Consider the following 23,058-nt stretch of genomic DNA (forward strand, 5'->3'; position numbering starts at 1 on the left):
GAGATTTGAACTCAGGTAGACAGAGGTGAGATGGCACTGATCCGTAACGGTGAGCGCTTTAGACCACTTTAGACCACTCGAGGTCTCCACTGAGATTCAATTAATAGAATTACTCATGTGCATCGGTGATGGATAGGAAATGTCCCTTAAGGGTCAGAGATCTCAAACAAAAATTTATGATTCCGAGGGCGGATTTCCCTGTCCACAAACCGATGCATAATTAAGGATTCTTTATCTTACAGTCATGAACGAAACAAAGTGGCGAGGTCAAGATAGACTATTGTGAAAATTGAAGCTACTGCGTAAATATTAGGTACAATGTAATTTTGATGCATTCAAAATTTCAGTTAACGTTAAATCACGTCGAAACACATATTAGCGTTCAAATAACGGTGATAAACATTAAATGACATCTAAACACATATTAGCGTTCAAATAACGGCGGTCTAGGTAATGGCGAATCACAGCGTTCGGATTGTGTGCTGATACAAATGTGTACAGGTAAAAAGAAACTCTTATCCCTAACATTATACGAGACATTTCTCGATTCAAGTCTGATGTATAATTTATTGTTCTTGCACGAACAACGATACGTTTTAACAAATAACAAGCATAACAAAGGACACTTACCACTCGAAACCGGATTACATAATCCTTACCAGTCCTATAGCTAGATCTATCAGAGCAAAACGCCCTGTTTGTGAAACACTAGCTTCGGGCATTGTAGGGTGTTACTGTGTTACAATTAATGCTCATCTTATTTGTTCTGAAATAATGCTAAACTTATAATGGAAATCAGGGGGAGTTTGTTAGAGTGTGTGTGTGTGTGTTTGTGTGTGTGTGTGTGTGATTTGAATTTTTTTACGTAGCTTTAACAATATTTCAGTCATTTCGCTACGGTGCCTAGCACTGGGGTATCATGTCCCAGACACGAGGCCGACCAGTCCTAACACTAACCTCTTTATGCTGAGCGCCAAGCGAGGCAGATGTTAGTACCATTTTTGTAAGTCTTTGATATGTCTCGGCCGGGGATGGAACCCACGACCTCCCGCATCCGAGGCGGACGCTCTAACCATTAGGCCACCGGAGCGGTCTTGTCAGTTTGTATAAAGGGAAGATCTTATGATCAAAGACAGAAGTTACCTTATGAAATATAGCGATACACCTGTGGAAATATCAGAAGGACTGTGTAATTCACAGGTGGCAGTTGGATTTATAAATAAATATTTGGCAATATTGATGTACATTTCTTGGCCTGTTATTGACCTCTCAGAAGGTGTAAGAGCAAATCATACTTTTAAAACTTATAATTAATTACTTTCTTCATAACAGTCAATTTAAAATAAAGTAAGAATAGAGGGGCAAAAGAAAAACACGAAGACTGAGCGTTTTGCTGTTCGTTGCTGTTCATTTGTGCCTTAAATATCATGAGATGTATCATTGCAACAAATAAATTGGACGTCATTGAGAGCCGTGTTGTCGCCCTTGAACAAAATACCCCCTGCCTGGAACGGTTCGATCTTGGTTTGAATTCCGCAGATAGCAGAATTTAATGGGCAACTCTGACTCCAGTCACCGTAGGTGCCCCATGGGCCATGTCCCGGTGGGTGAGAAAGTTCTTTTTGGTGCAAGCTTGAATCGAAATCACGGCACATGAATTTTATGTAGTCAGCCGCTGTGTCATCACCACTAAACTGAAAAAGAGTGAAGGAATAAAACTTCAAGTACTCTGTGTGTTTAGGAAGGAAATAATAATCTCAGTGCACTTCCCCAATTTTAAATATACTAAAATTTGATAATAGACTTGAAAATGTGATCAGTTAAATGGCTGATTGATACGTTTCTCTATTTCAGTAGATACCTTAAAATACATATTTTTCAAGAAGAAAAGAAGATGATAGAGATGGGAAGGAAGATGAAATATTGACAATGAAGAAGAAGAAGATTAAGAAGAAGAACAAGAACAAGAAGAAGAAAAAGAAGAAGAAGAACAAGAAGAAGAAGAAAAGGAAGAAGAATGGAGTGTTGCGACTCTATGGTCTTAAACTATGTAACAGAAAGAAGTGAAACCACCAAGTTTTCTAAAATTCAACAAATAATTGATTTACCTCGAAAACAAAATGAAAGTGTAACAGGAACTTTGAGCATTGTGAAATAAATCGAAAATAATCTTAAATATTCTATCTTACGTCGATAAGCATAGAATGTTTGAATGAGTTTTAGGTAGGGTGTATATATCTGTATTGGGTTTTCGTCTGACCATAGTTCTGTTGGATTACGATAAGACAATATCGGACGTAAAAGAGAGAATATCGTTGATCAAGGAGAAGAAAAAACCCTGACACGTATTAAGGTTGTTTTTATTGAAGGAAAAAATAGCTCCATAGCTGTACTGCACAATGGAAAAGAGCACAGTCTATAACCAAGACTGTTGATAACCCGAGGAGACTAGAAAGATAGAGAGAGAAGAAATACGGAACGCCGACCTGTTACCAACAGTGATGAAAAGACCGGCTGAAACCAGTTGAGTTCGGTCAGTCACTCCATCATATGACGAAATTTGTTTTATTTGTGCAGCAGAACGGCTAATTGAATTTCGCATAAATTTTGTAACTCTGTTTCTAACAGAAAGTGAATCATTCATAGGTCATGTTCAATTTCATTTTTATTAATGTAATTGATTAAATTGTTATATTTTACATACGGGGGCTCGTGTTCTTTTTGTTTTATATTTCTGCTAGGAATTATTTTGTTCAATGCATTAATTTTATTTTATTTTATCGTTCGCTTGATCCGGGCAATAATACAGTGGCCAATCATCTCCTATATAACGATAACCTAAAACCACAAGGAATGTGGAAGATCACACATCATCTCCACCAAGCGACACTTGTTGACCATTAAAATAAATTCCTTATTGTTAATTTCACATTTGCTTAATCACTTTCCTAAAACATCATCAGCACTGTTAATTTGCTAATGCCAGTTATTACTATATCATGATGTTTAGGGCATTTTACGAATTGTTTCATTATTCAAATATTTTCAAACAATTATTATAACTGCTGTGCTAGATCAAATACAGGTGAGTGGAACAACGATACAATTAGCTATTCTCAATAAACACAATGAAGCATAGGAAACACCAACACAAACTGAAACTGTTACCATACCTGCCAATAACCAGTTTAAGGTTATTCTTTTGAATTTGTTGTTCATGCCTTTGTCGTGTTCGAGCTTCTTGATCAAATAAATGTGTTTTTTTTTAAAACATTGATATTTTCAAAGTTTTTGATGACGTTGTTTCAGTTGATGCTTTGTGACTCGGTTTCTAGATATTAAGGCTACTCTATTTATCGAGTAACATTTTTCACCCTATTTATCAAAGAACAGTTTAATCAAATAACTTTTTTTAGTATGTGGTCTATTGTGAACTGGTTCAAAGATACTGGAATTATTCGCTTTTTAACTGCTTATAAATATGTTACTCATGGTCGACTAACTGTAAACCTAAAGAGCATTTTCCAAAAGCATGGTGTAGGAAACAGTAACAGAGCTTAATGTTACACGACAAAAATTGTGTTGATAACACTTTTCATTTCGCTCAACATTTTTGTAATTAACAAAGAACACGTTAGCAAAGCTTCGCTTAGACAAATATTTCTTCTGAAGACTTTATGGGATTTGGTTCAATGTAGACAAGCTCTTGTTGTCTGATTTGGAGAGGTTTATGTTTTATAAAGGATCTGCTAGACTGCTCTGGTTGATTATTCATTACTAAATGCAGCAACTGCTCCAGCGGTATGTAGAAGAACATGCAAAGTAAAGTCTTTCCTTTTTGACAGAATGAATAAGTTGCCGAAAACTGTTATACAACCACCTATCAAATAATAATTAGCGCTGTTTGAGTCTTCTTTAAATCTTTTATATCGTATGATCTCATTATACTGTGATGTGTTATATTCTTAAAACTTTCGGCTAGATCTTTTTAAATTTTTTTAAACATTTACCATGCTCTTCATCATTTCCAGCTCTAAGTGGATCTTTTCATTTTTTTGAAGTTAGTTTAACTGGTTCTTTGCTTGAGATTGTTTTCATGTTTTGTTGTCTTCCATCTATTTAACTTTAAAGTGTTGAAAGTTAACTAAAACGATCTTAGAAAGGATAGTTGCACGATGACGTATAACGTTACTTACAAATGTATTTTCTTATAAAAGATCGATTCCAAGTAATTTTCAAAATAAGGCTAAGTTAAGGATAAGACTGAATTTAAGGGGAACTACTGCTACTGGAATCCTTGCCATAACGTTCCATTATAAAGGAGAAAAATAAATCAGAGGAAAACCCAGGAGAAAACAAGAAAATATAAGACATTGGAATATATAAAATGAAGCGAAAACAAGGGAAATCATAGAACGAATACAACAAGAACGGACAGGAAAAAGGGCATACTAAAGACAAGAGATTACAAGAACGAATACAACAAGAATGAACAGGAAAAAGGGCATACTAAAAACAAGGAAAAAGGGCATGCTAAAGACAAGAGATTACAAGAACGAATACAACAAGAACGGACAGGAAAAAGGGCATACTAAAGACAAGAGATTACAAGAACGAATACAACAAGAACGGACAGGAAAAAGGGCATACTAAAGACAAGAGGTTACAAGAACGAATACAACAAGAACGGACAGGAAAAAGGGCATACTAAAGACAAGAGATTACAAGAACGAATACAACAAGAACGGACAGGAAAAAGGGCATACTAAAGACAAGAGATTACAAGAACGAATACAACAAGAACGGACAGGAAAAAGGGCATACTAAAGACAAGAGATTACAAGAACGAATACAACAAGAACGGACAGGAAAAAGGGCATACTAAAGACAAGAGATTACAAGAACGAATACAACAAGAACGGACAGGAAAAAGGGCATACTAAAGACAAGAGATTACAAGAACGAATCCAACAAGAACGGACAGGAAAAAGGGCATACTAAAGACAAGAGATTACAAGAACGAATGCAACAAGAATGGACAGGAAAAAGGGCATACTAAAGACAAGAGATTACAAGAACGAATACAACAAGAATGGACAGGAAAAAGGGCATACTAAAGACAAGAGATTACAAGAACGAATACAACAAGAATGGACAGGGAAAAGGGCATACTAAAGACAAGAGATTACAAGAACGAATACAACAAGAATGGACAGGAAAAAGGGCATACTAAAGACAAGAGATTACAAGAACGAATACAACAAGAATGGACAGGAAAAAGGGCATACTAAAGACAAGAGATTACAAGAACGAATACAACAAGAATGGACAGGAAAAAGGGCATACTAAAGACAAGAGATTACAAGAACGAATACAACAAGAATGGACAGGAAAAAGGGCATACTAAAGACAAGAGATTACAAGAACGAATACAACAAGAATGGACAGGAAAAAGGGCATGCTAATGATACTTCTGATACTTGATATTGATTTAGAACGTAAAAAGCGCACAGAAATGGTTAATTTTATCAACAATCATATTATCGACGTCTTTTTCCTGACGGAAACATGGCTAAAAACATCAGGCGATGAGCCTAAGTGCGCCGATCTAACACCCACCGGTTACTCCATCAAGTTGTTCCCCCGCCACTCTCGCGGAGGTGGAATTGCTGTCATCACAAAGAACTCCATGATCAAACGTCTTAACCACACCACAAATGTCATTTTCTACCACACATTGTGTGAACTAGTCCAAACCACATTTACACTGGAACAACTGTCAGTCCATTTTTTCTGCCTATACCGCCCTCCTCCTTGTAGAAAAAACAAGCTGATTGAATCTCTCTTTTTGGAGCAGTTTCCGAATCTCCTGGAGTATGGAAATTCGATAGGTGGCAACCTGATTATTCTTAGAGATTTCAACTTTCACTTTAACTGTCTCGGAAACCTAAACGCATCAAAACTCGTAGATTCCATTAATGTTTTCAACCTCAAACAGTCAGTTAACCAACCCACCCATAAACATGGTCACATTTTATACTGGATTTTTCATAGATCTGATGATAATATTCTACGGTCCTCCCTGGTATCCCACGAACTTGCATCACATCACCTCTGCATTATATGCCATCTTGACGTATCAGTCCCTAGCCCTCTACATTTATTTGCTACTAAGAGAAACCTCCGTATGATACACAGAACCAAACTAATGCATGACATCCAAGCAAACCTAACAACTTGCCTACCTCCTACAGCAGAACAACTCGATAACTGCCTGCGTTCATTGCTCGACAAACATGCCCCAGCCACCAAGTGCAGAGTATCAATTCAAAAGTGTTCTCCATGATGTATCAGTGTTAGGGACCAGCTTCGCACTGCTAAAAGAGACCGCCGTAAAGCTGAGAGGCTTTGGGTTTCCACCAGACTCACTATTCATAAGCAAATCTCTGAAGCCGCAAAGAAGAACGGCACAAACATTGTCCATGCAGCAAGGAACAAATGTACACCACTTCCAACTACCTTCTCTCTAGTCGACCTTCTGGACCTGTTTGCAAATTTCTTCCTTGACAAAGTACAAACCATTAGAGATAAGTTTGACAGCACAATTTCAATTGACTCGTCGTTACCATACAGTTGGGATATAGAATTTCAACGGCAGCCATTAGCAGCATTTGGACCTGTCTCTATGGATTTAGTACGTACAATCGTGATGAAGAGTGCATCAAAGTCATATGAACTTGATCCAGTTCCGACATCACTGCTGCTTGAGTGCTTAGATCCAGTATTGCCTTCACTAACTGATGTTATTAATACCTCTCTCTCATCCGGGGAATTCCCATCATTTTTCAAAACCGATATTGTAAAGCCTCTGCTGAAGAAACCAAAACTCGACCATAACAATTTAAAGAACTACCGCCCAGTTTCTACTCTCCCATTCATATAACAAATCTTAGAAAAGGTTGTTCTATCCCAACTTGTATCTCACCTGAATTCAAACAGTCTTTTTAGCAATGTACAATCAGCATATCGCCCTTGCCACAGTACTGAAATTACTTTTCTAAAAGTAGTTAATGACATTCTCTCTGCTTTGGATAGCGGAAAGATTACAGTCCTCACCCTCCTTGGTTTGTCTGCATCATTTGACACAATAGACCATGCTATATTACTTCACCGTCTCATGCATATATTTGGCATTCATGATACAGCCTTACTGTGGTTCAAGTCCTACTTGGTCAACATGACACAAGTTGTGTCTGCAAATGGAATACACTCCAGCCCAGTTAATCTATGTTCTGGTGTTCCACAGGCATCTGTTCTTGGACATGGTCTCTTCATTCTATACACTCAGTCGCTCTCAAGTATCATATATTATCATCCAGTGTCTCACCAGTTGTATGCTGATGACATCCAAATATACAAATCTAGCCACCCAACTGAAGTTGATGCTACCATCCAAGGTGTACAGAGGTGCATTTCTGATGTGAAATCACGGATGACATGTAACAAGCTACAGATGAATGATGATAAAAATGAGGCCATTCTGATCACAACAGAAATAATTTCTCAGTCACATCCTTTACCTCAACAATAAATATCAGTAACACCAACATTAAATTCACACAATCAGTACGAAACCTAGGTGTCACTCTGGACCGTACTCTCACGTTGAACCAACATGTCATGAACATATGCAAGGCTGCATATCTTGAGCTGAGACGCATCAGCTCCATTCGCAAATATCTTTCAGATGGTGCCACTAAAACACTTGTATGTTCATTAGTATTTTCAAGACTGGATTATTGTAACTCAGTTCTGTCTGGTTCATCTCAATATCTACTTCAGAAGGTTCAGAAAGTTCAAAACACAGCTGCTCGGATCATACTTAGAGTAATATGACCAGAACACACCTCCCCGCTGCTCTGTACCCTACACTGGCTATCCATTCGATCCAGAAACAAACACAAAATGTGTTCTCTGTGACACGTTTCACTGACGGACTCTAGTCCAACATAACTATCCGACCCACCCATGTGTACAAATCAGCAAGATAATTACGCTCCTCTTCTGACAATCGTATACTCATTATTCCCACTACGAAAACGAAATCATATGGACAACGTTCTTTTGCATATCAGGGCCCAACAACGTGGAATAAATTGCCCACTGAACTTCGACACAAAGACACAGTGATCCCATTCAAGAGTGCTCTTAAAACTCACTTATTTCGACTGCAAGAACAAACTTAAAGACCTAATAATGTTCCCTACCTTAAATATTTACAGCATGTTTTTATGTTTTCTAATTTCAGTGTGTTTGGTTTCTGTAATAATATCATTATATATGTTGTTTATGTTATAAGTGTTGTCTAATGTTGTAATGCGCTTAGAGCTTCTAAAGATTATGAGGTATACAAAGTCCTTATTATTATTAGTTCTTGGAAAAAAATGTGAATCACATCTGTGTGAGATGCATTACGTCTTAGTCTTGCTCAAAATCTCGCAGACAAAAGGTAGTCTTTGACATCACACATGCTTATCAGCATTTTCCAGATATACCAGTGATGTCATCCGTTTCCATATCAGGACACTACCTTCATTGTAGTGGCCTTATCAGTTTTTCAGGTGTACAATTTGGCTGTTTAACTGTAACATTTGGTATTATAAATCATGTTTTCTTTCTGGTGTTTTGATCTAAAAGAATTTTAATAATGTGTACATTTAAATTCCATCATTTTCTGATTCGCTGTTTTCTTCACGTTTGTTCTAGCATTCCAGAAAAGAGTATTCTTTAAAAACTAAATTTTGTCAATGCTGCTGTTTAATACTGCTATCTGTGTATTGTGCTTCATTAGTTTATTTTAAAGTAATAATATTTTAGTTGCTACCATCTGATAAACCGCTCATTAATACTTCCATTTTCCATGTACAACCATTTATCTTTCATTCACATGGTCGTCGAAACCTGTTCAGCTTTGTATATGTCCCCTTGTATATTGCATAGAGATAACTCTTCGTAATGCATACTCTCGGAATCAATTCCATTTAGGTCTTCTAGGTTGTAAACCACTGGAGTGTTATTATTACTTACCTGATTTTCAATATTTCCTCCGTAAAATTTAGGAATGTATCCTTAAGCGCATATTGTGTTATATTTTGTAAGTTTGTTTCACCAGTGTTTAATTCTAAATATATAAACTTGTAAAATAATTTAATAGTTTGGTCTATACATGTGAACTATTTTCTTCTTTGTTCCCTTCATCCAGCGTCATGTCTATTGTATCTGTAAAAAATCTTTGGCGAAAATGCAAAACCATTTCTAGCTTCGTTTTGAGTAAATTTGGTCTAAACCTTGTCATAATAGATACCTTGTTGTCTGAGTAAGCTGCATTGTACTCATTGACTGTTTTAGAAATTTACAGAGTTCTAGATATGTTTTTGTTGCTTTATTGAAACATAATTTGTTACTTTTGGAACAATCTTGTATACTATGATATTTCGACCCTTTGTAACTGGTTGAATGTTTTAGAACTAAGCTTTGACTCACCAGACTCGCCTCTACTTGCAGAGAGAATGAGGTAAGGAAAGTCCGTTGGGATTCCATATCAGTATTACACATTGTCCAGCCGATCCACGTGCCCCATCCTCCTTCCTCGGATGTTATCTCACCATTGTCGCGAGAAACGTCAAATGGCTGACAGCGTAGGGAGATTGCGTTTAGACCTGTATCGTCATGATCATGTTGATCCTTTTGGATCTGAAAGTTAAAGCGAGTTAAAATGGAACTCATCTATGTTTCCTATATACAGGGCGCTAACCTTTTTGATTTTCTGTTGCAGTGGCCATATCACAACAGACGATCCGGTTGAATCAGTTTCTGTGAACTTTGGCACGAACCTGTATGGACACCGGAGACACTTATTAATCACCACGCTTTTTATCTAAAAAGAATTTCTCAGCATCTGCTTCCTAATTACATCAATCAGTTAGAGCACATCAAATACTCTAGAAACATATTTGTTTGTGCTATTTTTAAGGTCACATCTGACACATTATTGGTTATATAGTTGCATCCGGGCTGGCATGGGTGTGAGGCAAGGCCTACGAGAACTGAAACAACTGCTAAGGAGTGGTGAGTTGACCTGGCATACATTTGCAAATAGGCTTGCATGTCTTCTTGTGGCAGCCCAAATGTCAGTTCCAGCGTTGAGGAACAGGGTTAAGACTACTAACAAATAGCCGATTTCGGCTCATAGGTGCACCGTTCAGCTTTTGACCAGACAGTTTATGTAGAGTAAGGTAAAATTGATGCAATTTTGAAGGACTACCGCGCCACTGTGTCAGAAAATCATGGGCTCAAAATAAACGCTTTGACAATTCTTAAAGTAATGGTGTTGCTGCGAAAACATCACCGATCGCGAGCGCTTGAGACCTGAAGGCCTGAAGTTAGACTAGTGTAAAAAGATGCAGAAACCCGCATCAGGCCAGACGAACGACCAATACAATACAACTCGTTTCAGGAGTGAAGCCAATGCAGTGATGTGCATTTCGAGATCGAGCAGCTTGTCGCTCAAGCTAATGCCGCCACATATAGGCTTATTGAAGAGTATATAAACATGGGGTCTGGCTGGCATTTTGTGTAGTACATGAATTCAATCTTGGTATTTAGTAGTACCTCTCCTTTCAAGTCTGTAGCTACATTCTTATGCCAATGTCCATTCTGCTATGATCCGTTATCAAAGTAAGAAACATTACAGTGAGTAGGATATTATATCCGACGATCACGATGACTTGCAAGGCAATTATTGTCAGCAAGTTGGAGAGCTAGACTTTGATGGAATTCATTTTCTCGTGAAGGTTATCGACATAGGCACGTGCGAGCGCTACAATCCCGAAATGACAATCAGGAAAAATGAGGGTATACCCGCTACTTAAGGTCACACTGTGAACCTATTTGTGGCGATGAGAACTACTATGCCTGGATAAAATACTTCATCCATATTGTTGGCAATCAAAACAAATACAGGAATAAGAAGCATGTGTGCCACCTCTACGCCTTCAACCAGGCCCACCAACCTAAGGCCCGCACTAACAACTGTCGCGGCATAAGCTTGACGACACAGTCCGTGACCTTATCGAGCCCAGGAGGAAAAATGGATCCTGTCCTTTCAGAATCACTACCGTTACATGAGCGTTCTATACATTTTATATGTTAATTTCAAGGCACTGAACGTACTGGTGAATGGCCCAGCCGGTGATAAAATAAAAGCAACAAAAAATCGTTAACCAGGTCCAGTATAGTTTCTGGTGCTTGATTGTCCTCCGCGACGAAGTTTTTAAGGTACCGGTGTTACACCTGGGCGTGGATTCTGTGGCGATCTTCATCAAGTGTCTGAGGTTAGAGGTAGACGATTATTTTTAGATGTTTTCTGTGGGCCCACAGAGATGATTAAGGACGTGCGATATTTTCAGAAAGCGATAAGTTACATCTGTGGCGGAGAGCTAGTGGTGGACAGGGCGATGAACCAATGCCACATAACCTGGCTGGTACAGTTGCGCTGACCATATTGCATGTAGCCTCAAGCTGCGCAACAATCCTCCGCTCCCGAATAACAAATTAAGGTACTAGCTGTGCTGCATGCCTTTGAGTAGAATGCCAAAAAACGTTTAGAATGACAGAAATTTCCAAACAGTATTTCCCGCACTTTTTCAATACGGAAGCTAATTAGCATGCTATGCTCCCAAATTTGCATGACTTTCACTGCTTTGTCTCCGACGGTATGCGCATAGAACGACTAGAATCATTCTACGATTGGTACCACACTCAATCATCAAACTCTTGAGACTTTCAGGAAGAAATGTTGAAACATTGCCGATCCAAAGTGAATATTTTACACCGTTGCTGTGGAAAAAAATTCTGTAATAATCTCTGGATTATGGACATATCGATCCTTTGAAGGAAGTTTATGTCATCGCTAAAGCGTGTGGATTAGTGTACTACCGAAAGAAGTTCATGCCCGAGAACAAACTAATGGTAATTCCTTCTTAATCCTACCTCTCTGTCAGCCGTCGATATTCCGTCAAACAACTGCGATGGTTTTATTACTTGGGTTGAAGTGAGGACAAATGTATACAATATGCTAAAAATGGTGAAGAAAAGAAAATGTGAAGTCTCTCTCAGTCGATCGCTGGGATCTAAAAACCCACAGATGATATGCGAATTCCAGGGATGCTTATCTCACGAATGTCCATCGTGTTTTCCATCTCAAAGATTACAGTTGAAGAGTTGTTCGAGCTAACGACGCCTGAGGTTAGAAATTCAGGGATACCAAGTGGTAGAAATGAATGAACACAAGTACAATAGACTTTAAATTGATCCAATATTTAGACGCATGCGTGGCAGTTACGACGTCGTCGACATCGAGCTTTGAACCCACGCAAGAGTTTGTTTGGAGGACGAACGAATGCCACACATTTGCTGCAAGACAGGAATGTGTGTGGGTCTCAGATTGTCTGGATCGTGGATACCGTTAGTTGAAATAATAATAAGTTTGACACTTTTCTACAACATAACAATATCATAAAGACGACCACTACAATTAAAAGAAATTTCTTAAACTGAAGCGAGACGTAAGTGGTTATCTATATTGGTGTCAAACTTCAGAAGACAAAAAGAAATTTAAGAGCCACCATTTTGGCACACTTGGAAAGGAACGAAAGAAGACGATCGTTTACCAAAGTCAAGTAAACAGTATAAGATCACCATTTCATTGTGACGACAAAAGCTGACTGTGAAAGACGTCGAATATTTCGACACAGCAGTCTAGTCAGGGATCCACAATGAATTCCTTGTTCAATTTCGATGCTAGTACATTTTCAGCGATACTGCCGAATGCAGTACAGCAGCTGAGTGAGGGACTCACTTCGAACTGTAAGTTAAATTCTACTTTTAGCACACTTTCAATAATACTGACGAATTTGACAAAGCAATCAAATGAGGGGTTCACAACAGAGTTCACGTTTGAACATGAACTCGAATGCGATGATATGCACTGAGACCAGAGTGACGCACATTTATGATGCTGCAAGACATTTGCTGCTAAGATGTGATCATCTAAATCTATGCCGTTCGTATGCCTTATCGTTCACAATGCGAAAGTGATTCATCACGGTACTCGTGATTTACTGGTAAATGTGTTGTGTGTACCTAATTTGGACATCATCCATACACTTGCAAACCACTTTTGATACACTAGCTCATCGAGATGTACAAATAAGAGAAGAATACTCATTTTCTGTGGCTTTGCCTGACTACTGCGACTTTGAAATTAGGCCCAAGTCGTTAAAACATTGGGCCAAAGATCTGGGTGGAATGCCAAACAAAAAAAAAATAAAATACATTAGCCAGCGAATCCTTATTTGTCTACTAGGGATGAAGAGACAAAGTATAGCTTTTCATCATTTATTGTGTGAAGATCCGAGAATTGAGAATACAGTTTTGGATTTCATGGAACAAGATACAGCGATGACTATTCACGGTCCACTCGTCCGTTCACGAAGGACATTACTGACATTTCTGAAGATAGGCAACATCTCATGGAGCAAATAACATAGGTTAGCGCAGTTAATACTCAACCAGTAGGAATGATACCTCTACCAGCCGCTGATTCTGCTACACTACAGAGTGTTAATCCGGAATTCAACCTAGGATTTACAGCACCTCGATCTCAGGTTAACTCAGATGTGGATTTTCATGTGTGATACCACTGTCGCATATCTTCGGATTTTGTAGACATTTTATGAAAGTTATCTTCGGAGCAAAACATACAGTTACCCTGGTTAGAAAAGCCACTGACAACGAATCTATCTGGCGTGCTGAGATTGGTGTGGGTGGTGCTGGTAAAGTAACACTGTCGAAACTAGCCAACTCCGTCATTGACTGAAGAACAACGATTATTGTCCTCCATGAATGACGGCGGCAAATCAACGCTGTCGTGGTTGTCAATGACCACAGACACAGTTCCAGGCACATCAGGAACAATTTCATGGCAGATCGCATTACAGCAGGGAATTGAATTGCAGCACCAGGACACGGAATTTCAGCGTGCCACCAGATATACCGATCAGACAGCAAACCCACTGGTGTTTGATAGATTAGCGGTGTCTACGATTTCGCTGAGGACAAATGGACATCAAGAACCATCCGAGCCATAATACTGAATTTTGACCAAAACATTGTTGTACGTGCTTATCATCGTTGATGAGATTTACGGGGCGTGATCAGAATGCAGACTTCAGCCTGTAGATATCTCAGCGGGATTTCTCAACGCTGTATCCAATCTACTATTTTTCGTTCAGATTAAAAAACTTTAATCCGCATCGAAGAAGAATTCCGGGGCAAAAAATAAATCTGAAATTAGGGGCATGGCACGGCCCAAATAAATTATTGTTGACTGAACGTTAACTCAAGTACTACAATGACGCACATAAATCAAGAACTGGTGGGAGACTTGATCTTTGTGTGAATGCGACCAGCAACACAACAAAAACCGGAGGTATATTTCCGTTTCTAGCGGCGTTACCAGCACTAATTCATCAGCCGCTCCAGCTGTTCCAAAGCAGTTGCACTTGTTGCTGTTTATGACAGCTGCGGATATGGCACTGAAACAAGCAACAGGACAAGGTATGAACATCTCAAAAAAGGACGCGGTCTAAGATTATCAGGAACGCTGTATGGTCAAGGTCTAAGGCTGCCGGGGACGTTTTGCTAAACCTCCCCATATCCAAATTTGATTTATTTGGTACTGCTCGGCGATTAAACAAAAAATTCAGAGATGTTAACATGCGTGATCAATTACCGGTAAAACCAAATCGTGTTGAAACCGTCATTGTTAATCTCGATGAAAGTTCTCGCCGTTGTACTTAGTGGGTTGCATACGCAGTTGATCCGCGTGGAGTTGTTTATTTTGATTCGTATGGATTGGCACCACCGAGAGAACTTTTAATGTATAGTGGTTTGGTCGTTGACCAACATTATCAACACAGACAATAACGGATCCAAGAATATGCGGTCCAGAAGTGCTTGTGATACTTAACGCCATGTCAAAGTCATCATGAACCACCAACGGGGTTCTGCCGCCTCATAGAGTTGTGCTTGAGTATACCGTGCGTCGTTTTAAACAGGTTAATGGTTTATAATGGTAGATATTTACAGAAGATCTGCTAAAGGCAAGCTCCAGGGTGACATTAATTTATCCAAATACGCAACACGAGATGAACTCACTGATCTTTCGCATCTCGCCGATGTTGGCCGAAATGAAGTTGTTGGTTAAAGACGAGCAATATCCCGTTGACAGATATTATTTTGCGAGTTCCGGGCGCAACCGAATATAAATTAGTGGTGTTTACTAAAACCGGTAAGATTAAAAACTCAATGGGATCGCTACTAACAATCGCTGGGGAGACTACTGGAAGCATTAGAAAAATTTGTGATATAATGTATGGCGATCTCGATATGAGCTGAAATACAATTATCAGTGCGAGAGAACCAAGTCAGACGATGACCTTGCAACAAACAATAAGTGGACAACAAAAATATCACATCAAAACTTATATAAGTAAGTACATTGCTGAAACCGGCGATGCAATGACTGGTGAACTCAACATGGGCGGAATTAGCATTGATAATTCGAGAGAACCAGAATCAAACAATGACGCTGCAACGAAAAATACATGGAGAATAGCAATATCCCAACGACGACTTGGTTCATGGCAAATAACGATGGACTGACCACGCTCAGATCTGAATATGCTAATCATGTAACCGCGTTTACAAATTTTCGTATAAACATAAATAGAACCCTAGATAATTTCTTTGGAAATCACACGGTTATCAGCACAAAGCTCTCTGAAATAGCCGAAACATCAAAGCAATCCAAAAAACGTGTAATTTACACGACTCAGCTCATCAAAGAGGTATACACTGTTGTGTCTGGAACGGCAACTTGGTCACTGCAAAACAGCTACTCGGAAATAACTTACTCTGCGACATAAATATGTTATCGATACTGTCAGCGGGGTTAAACGACGGTGCAATATGAGACAACGAATTTGCTGCAATTAGGGATATTTATTATCGATATCACAAGAATGCCAACACACCCTTGTGGGAAACAAAGTTGCCAACGTTGCCAACGGCACATTTAGATTCCGCCGTATAGATAATAATGACTGCAGAAATAATGACACGACTGGAACAGATCATGACTAACACAACACAGCCGACTACCACAATAATATCAGCAACATCAAAACCGCCAGAATTCGATATTGGTTTTCCATCTCCGATAAGAGCTCCCAATGGTCGGACACTTAAGATCGCACTGGCACAATTACAACTTTATTATAGTTGGCCAAACATCAGGAAAATCATTTGGCAGATTAGATCCTAATAATTCACTGGTATTCTCGCATAAAACCGCAACTGATGCAACTGGTAGGCAAGCCCCAATCTGGGACGTCATTTCCATCCCAACAGGATCATATCAAATTGAACAAATCAATGATGACCTTCATCGCAGAATTAAATCAATAGCAGGAAAAGAATCAAAGCTGCTGTAATCACCAATTTCTGATAGAACACACGACCACAACGATCTGATTATTTTTTGGGCAAACATACTAGAGCAAAAATTCCAGAGCTTAGACAACACTTTCAGTGGAGGGCTTGGATAGAGCGACATAAGAAAAACTTAACCAATCCAGTAATATGGTGATAACTTTGTTAGATACAGACAAAAATATTTTGAAAGTTCTGGACGAGAGTAATATAAGGGAAGATGTGGCAGACTATGTTAAAAGAGGTCAAATATACCCAGAATGGCTTTATGATGATGCGAAAACGACGTAATCAGGTTTAGAGAGAAACCATAGATTGGGGTTTCTAGTAAGTCGTTTATTGATAAAATAACGCAGAAACATAAAATTGCACAAAGCAGTCTGAGAGGGCTTTTTGAGCCGTATATAATTGAATATTCAAAATATAGTCTTAAGTAAGAAATCGTTGGCATATATCACATATGAGATTAGCGAAATTTGATGCAGAATACTTTCAAAATTCTGTGTTAGAAACAACAATTAGCTGGAACCAACCATTTGTATTACCCAGGGGCGAATACAAACAGTTATTTCGCGATTATTTTAAGATTGCCGCGCAACAAATATCTACGTTCAAACTACTCGGATTGTATATCGATAAAATGAAGCAGGATCGCAATGTCATAATTGACGAATATTTTCCGAAGATGATTTCGAAATGGGAGAGGTTCCGGGGCTCTAAAGATATTCTCTGACATAATAAAGATCCAACAGGTGGTGGTTGTCCTGTATCGCCTGGTATTGTCAATATCACGTCGACGATTTCTGTAAATCTAATCTATGACATAGTCGACGGTAGCTACACCGCGTCTGGGCAAGCATTTAGCTATATCATTTGTTCATGTAAGTCCGCCAATGACAATTCCATTTCCCGCTGGAGTAATTTGATAAATATGTACTCGGCCGGTAGTGTCTATCTGTCCTCTTCATGCTGCTGCTGCATCATCTCAAAATCATCCTTGATTTTTTCAACATCGAGTTGAATCGCGTGACCATCTTGCTACAATTGTTTGATTGTAGAGATAATCTCGTTGATGTTTTCCTGGTTCAATATACAAAAAAATGTATTTGTTTAATAAAAGATTTTATCTAGAACCATTCGATAACGTTTTCCTGGATCGTGTAAACTTAGCGTGATGAATCTATTCGGGGTTTCCTGAACGTGTGAGAAGTTTTTAAACTTACCATGTCACCCGGACACCATCTTGTATGAGTATTTCGTAGCGCATGTGTATCATCCCCGTTTAATATAACCAAGAATTTATTGTTATCACTAATTACTTTGGAAATCTGAGCATACCGCTGGGTGACGTAAATGACATCTGTGTTTTTATGTTTGCCCCGTGAACATATTCTGGCTGAATTTGCTTGTTTGTCAAAAACGATATCATCGTAAGATCCTCGACGACGGCACTTCATCGATGTCTGTGATAAATTCAATAACATCGTGTTCGGCCGCTGCAGATTCATTAAATTCCTTGAGAACACAAAAACATCCTTGGTCATCCACGAATGGCGCTACTAAATAAAGTTTGTTCCGTTTGAGCCACCTCATTATCAGGTTGAGCAACAACTGAGTTTTACCCGACTCAGATGGACCAACTATAATAACTCGAATGGAATTTGGTACCACTGGATGTTGCTTGACCAGTGCTTGCTCATGTGCAGCTAAAAAGTCAATCAGGTTAATATTGTACAGATATACTATTATTTATAATCATGAGTTTATATTGTGTTGGATGCAAGACTGTCACTGGTAAAAAATTTCTGAGAGCAACCACGTTGAGCAATAACAGGCCGTCAGTAACAGGCAAATGCGTAAAATGCGGCACACAAAAATATAAATTTGTGAGTATTCCTGTTTCAGCAGCTGATGGCGATATTGCTAAGGCTCTCGGTAAAGCACATGGAACATCATCGGCTAAGTATCATGGAGAAAAACATCTTCCAGGATATAATTATTGTGGTCCTGGAACTCGCCTTGATATTAGACTTGATGAAAAAACAATCAACCAAAACCTGGCAAATTTCCTGTAAATGCGATTGATCATGTGTGCCATGTTCATGATGTTGCGTATAAAAATCCAGATCTACAACAGCGACATATTGCGGTTGTCAAGATAATTCACACACTGAATTCGATAAAGACTAAAACCATACGAGAATCACTCACAAATTAGTTGATAAGATCGGCGATGAAAGGTAAAATAGCGTTAGGAGCTGGCAATTATCCGCCAAACAATTTCAAAATGGAGTCGATTTATTATAGTCCAATCGGATACTGGAGAGGTTCAGCTGCAATTAAAAAACACTCACATATGCTGTAGCCGCAGATTGGTTGTCACGACAGGCTATATGGATAATTTATCATCCACGTCACAGAACGACTCAACATGAACGATTTGATGTCAGCACACCCAATGAATTTCATCAGCCTGATATCTTGTTTTTACTACATGATGTACAAAAACGGTGCACATACAAATACGCGTTGACTGTCGTAGATGTTGCAAGTAGATACAAAAGAGGCTGAACCGTTGCGCAGTATCACCATCACTCACTCGTTTGAATCCAGTGGCATGACAGTTTCATATGTCTGGAGACACGTCCGGATGCAGTGGATTGCCATTGGTCATTACAGCACATGATCTGATCCTTGCGCCATCTACGCAGCTCTTGCCATCTGCCTTCCCAGCGGGGAAAGAGCATATCTGCTCAGCCGCCTAATCAGCCAGAAGGGACTATCCAGAGAGAGAGAGAGAGAGAGAGAGAGAGAACTAGGTATAGCAACGCACTCTGGATTAATATTCGCAAGTAGTACATTTTTCTGTGTGTTACTTACTTTAGCGGAAGATGCATGAACTAACCTGGAACGCGAGAGTTCTGCTTGAACGTGACTTCAAGATGTCCTAGTTCTACGGCAGTTCTACTTATGAGTCTCTCTCAGACAGCTGATGTTAATAGTAAATAAGACTTGCATCGGAAATAGAGGAGAGTATTCCGATTTCGAACAAAGTGTTTTATGAACTATTTTTCATTGCTATCATTATAATGGCGCGATAAACCAAACTAAAATTAAGACAAAACGAATATCGACTTCGCAGGTTGTGATTTAAACACTTTAATTCGTCTTGTACTACATCTTGTACACAAACAAATTAAAAGGATCTTAGTTTGCAAAATCTCTTCAGTCATTAAGTCATACGAAACGTGTATAAAGGGAATAAAAAACAGGACAAATAAAAGCTTTACGAAGTTAAATACACTCAACACAAAACCAGAAGTGTCAAAACTGCCATATAAACTGATACGTTATTCTCACCTTAACGTATACATGCAGTCATCGTGTGTGTGCTTGTGTGTGTGTGTGTTTGTGTGTGAGGAAATAAAAACCACGAGGACAAATTTGAAAAAAATCAGCTTCACTGACGCGAGTTTAAACATAGCTAGAGAAGAATGAGCCTCATTCCCGTAAATCCCAAGCCCATTCTTTTGGTCCATATAAACATAGACCAAATATTGGAATATTATAGGGGCTGTTTTATTGGTACATATGTTAAGAAAGCAATTCATCCTTTTAAAAGTAAATAACACTTAATCTACCATTCCAAGGTCACGAATACTTTTAAAGATAAACTCTCTGTGCTTTGGGTACATTGTGAGCGTGACTAAATTCAGTTATTCATAGAAGTGGTTATCTCTAAAAAGCATAAGAGCTTCAATGCTGATGCCCTGGCCTTGCGTGACGCCAATGAGATCGACACGTTGTACATCAGCTGATGGGAACGTGCTCCTCACCGGAAACTGATTAAGTGAAGTCAATGTCCAAAAAGGCGCCTTAAGGACGGAAACCTTAATTTGCTTATGAAAACGTTTTTGTTTTTACTTTTCTGTAAGAATATTGATTGTTCGCCGAATCACTCAGGTGTGTTGAAACCCTCGCTCGTCTGGCTCGAGCTTCAAAGAACCACTCGGGATTTGGCGAACATTGATAACGGACACCCCCAAAAGACCCCCCACGAACACCCCCTCCAACATGTATGATCCCTACAATCTTACATAAAAGTGCGCGCGTTGCACTGCTGGGCGAAGTGACGCCATGTATCCGTATACATTTATCAACAGTATTGACTGAAACGTGCAATCCTGTTAGCTTATCCAGTCGAAGAAAGTTTACAAAAACGCAGAGAAATAAGAGCCGCTCTTTTTCTATATTGTAACTGACGTGTATTTTAATTTGTAAATCAGGATGCAGTTCATAATCTTCGAATTTTCATGTATGTACTTGCTAAACATCATATAATTGCTTTATTTATCGGAAATAGAATTAGAGAAAGCCAACGTACCGGATCGGCATCCATGTCAGGGAATTTTAAAATTGAATATATATATATATATATATATATATATGTGTGTGTGTGTGTGTGTGTGTGTGTGTGTGTGTGTGTGTGTGTGAAGTGCTTTTATATGTATTTTGAAATTCTAAACATATGAATAACTATCTTACTTGATTTTATCTGATATGTGAGTTTGCCGAATGCCACTAATGTCTTGAAAGGCTTCTCTTTTGGATTAGGGTTTTAACGGCCCTCTCGGGATTGGTCCTGATTTTGTTTTAAAGGCTGATATAAGAACAAAGCATACTATTGGATTGAAATTTTAAGAATTTTATGTCGTTTCTATGCAACAGATAACGTCATCCCTTCAAGCGTTAGTTGCTGTGTGAATTGACAACTGGCAGTTTATACCACAATACACGTAAAAGAAAACTCGTAATAAAACTGACGACACGTGTATCTTTTCTTCCGCTGCCAGCCTAGTTTAGTCAAGAACCCTACCCCCAAATTACCTCCCCCCCCCACATTTAATAACAAAAAAGAAAACAATTGTTTAACAAGGGATATATTTTGACTGAAAATAACAGATGCTTAAGATTTTCTATATCGGTGACAAAAAAGGTTGATTCTATCTAATATAATTTTAAAATAGCAAAGCGAAATATATGTTCGATACATATGGATGCTTGAACGTTATAATGCCGTCCTAAATGTCGTCATGGTTTGTGTGTTGTACGTATGTAATACGGAAAACGTTATCTATGGATATTTAGAACCAGACATTTTTTAAAATTGTCTCTGTGTACCTTCATGTTGTATCCAACGGCGTATGATCCGCTGGGACAATATTGTGCTTGGTACCAGGTACCCCAGGATCCACCATTGCTAACGCCTATGATCTTCACGGCACTTCTTGGGGCATTTTCAATTAAAAGGAAGGCATCTCCGAAGACAACCAGGCTCAGAAAAACAAATGCATCGACCATGTTGATTGAGACTACCAGTGAAGAATTATGTCGCTATGTCTAATACCTTGAAATACGCAGAATCCCTTTTTATCAGTATATTTGTGACTGTGTCATTTAGAGGGATCAGATAAACAGACCTTGATGTCAACTGTTCACTGATAATGCGCCCAAACTGTCTGTAAACATTGCGGGCTGACCATATTTGTAGGATTTTCCAGTAAAACCAGTAATCGTTTCAGTTGGATATTTAAATTTACCACAAAAATGTGATTTTTGGGGAAATTATTTAGGAAGGTGTTCAAATTAAACTCATCTTTGATGCTTTTTATTTAATAAAAAGTTACTAATCCCATCATCAAAGCTGTTTCTCGTGTTTAATTTGTATCTATATATAAACAATGTTTTATTTAAGAATATAGGCAATTCATATTAAAAAGTTGTTTTTCAACCATATTGAACTCAAAAGCTCTCACAATTCCCGTTTATGTAGCACTTACAAATGAAATTTTGAATTAACGAATTTGTGTCGTATATACGGTGATGTCACCCAGTAAAACTGGCTCTAAGTATTGACCTTTAACCTGCAACTAATCTTACGACATACCTAATCATGTAATCGTCATGTCTGTCTCGTGCATGCTGCACACATTACATGTTCTGTTTTTCTGAATTTAATTGTGCCAGGCAATGTAAATACAAATGAAAACATTGCAGTTCCAAGACAAAACAATGTTTACATTGAAATCTAAAGATAGTAAATGATCAATATCATTTAACGTAGAATTTGATCAAATTTATGTGATGGTATCTGACAGGACATCGTCACCAATTCCATTTAGGTCATCACTAAGCTGAGCGCTAATATAGCGTCTCATTACGGAAACAAATCCTCTATTAGGAATATACAAACAAACACTTGAATAACAACACGAATCCTTCTATTAGGAATATACAAACAAACACTTGAATAAAAAAAACAACAATTCCTTCTATTAGGAATATACAAACACACAATAGAAGAATAAAACGAATCCTTCTATTAGGAATAAACAAAACACCACTTGAATAACAAAACGAAAACTTCCATTAGGAATAAACAAA

The 23,058-nt window shown here is 38.5% G+C and overlaps 1 protein-coding gene across 1 annotated transcript; it reads right to left on the reverse strand.

The window, feature by feature from the left end:
* Positions 1-1,388: 1,388 nt before the first annotated feature.
* LOC149786053 (vitelline membrane outer layer protein 1-like) lies at positions 1,389-22,110 on the reverse strand. The gene is made up of 3 exons (XM_089978140.1): positions 21,796-22,110; positions 9,544-9,753; positions 1,389-1,694 (listed from the first exon to the last, which is right to left on the reverse strand). Exons 1-3 carry the CDS (start codon positions 21,973-21,975, stop codon positions 1,419-1,421), a joined length of 666 nt encoding a protein of 221 aa, XP_089834266.1. The 5' UTR covers positions 21,976-22,110; the 3' UTR covers positions 1,389-1,418.
* Between the last annotated feature and the right edge of the window lie 948 nt (positions 22,111-23,058).

The sequence above is a fragment of the Sinohyriopsis cumingii genome, chromosome 12 (assembly GCF_028554795.1).
Source record: "Sinohyriopsis cumingii isolate HCF-2022 chromosome 12, ASM2855479v2, whole genome shotgun sequence".
In the NCBI taxonomy this organism is placed as follows: domain Eukaryota; kingdom Metazoa; phylum Mollusca; class Bivalvia; order Unionida; family Unionidae; genus Sinohyriopsis; species Sinohyriopsis cumingii.

What these genes read in the sequence shown, in the direction of transcription:
- LOC149786053 (XM_089978140.1), bottom strand. Translation starts at nt 21,975, where the DNA reads ATGGTCGATGCATTTGTTTTTCTGAGCCTGGTTGTCTTCGGAGATGCC. An exon ending in CCGTTGGATACAACATGAAG is followed by an intron (nt 9,754 to 21,795) that starts GTACACAGAGAC and finishes TTTAACTTTCAG; the next exon opens with ATCCAAAAGGATCAACATGA. An exon ending in TGCAAGTAGAGGCGAGTCTG is followed by an intron (nt 1,695 to 9,543) that starts GTGAGTCAAAGC and finishes ACTCTTTTTCAG; the next exon opens with TTTAGTGGTGATGACACAGC.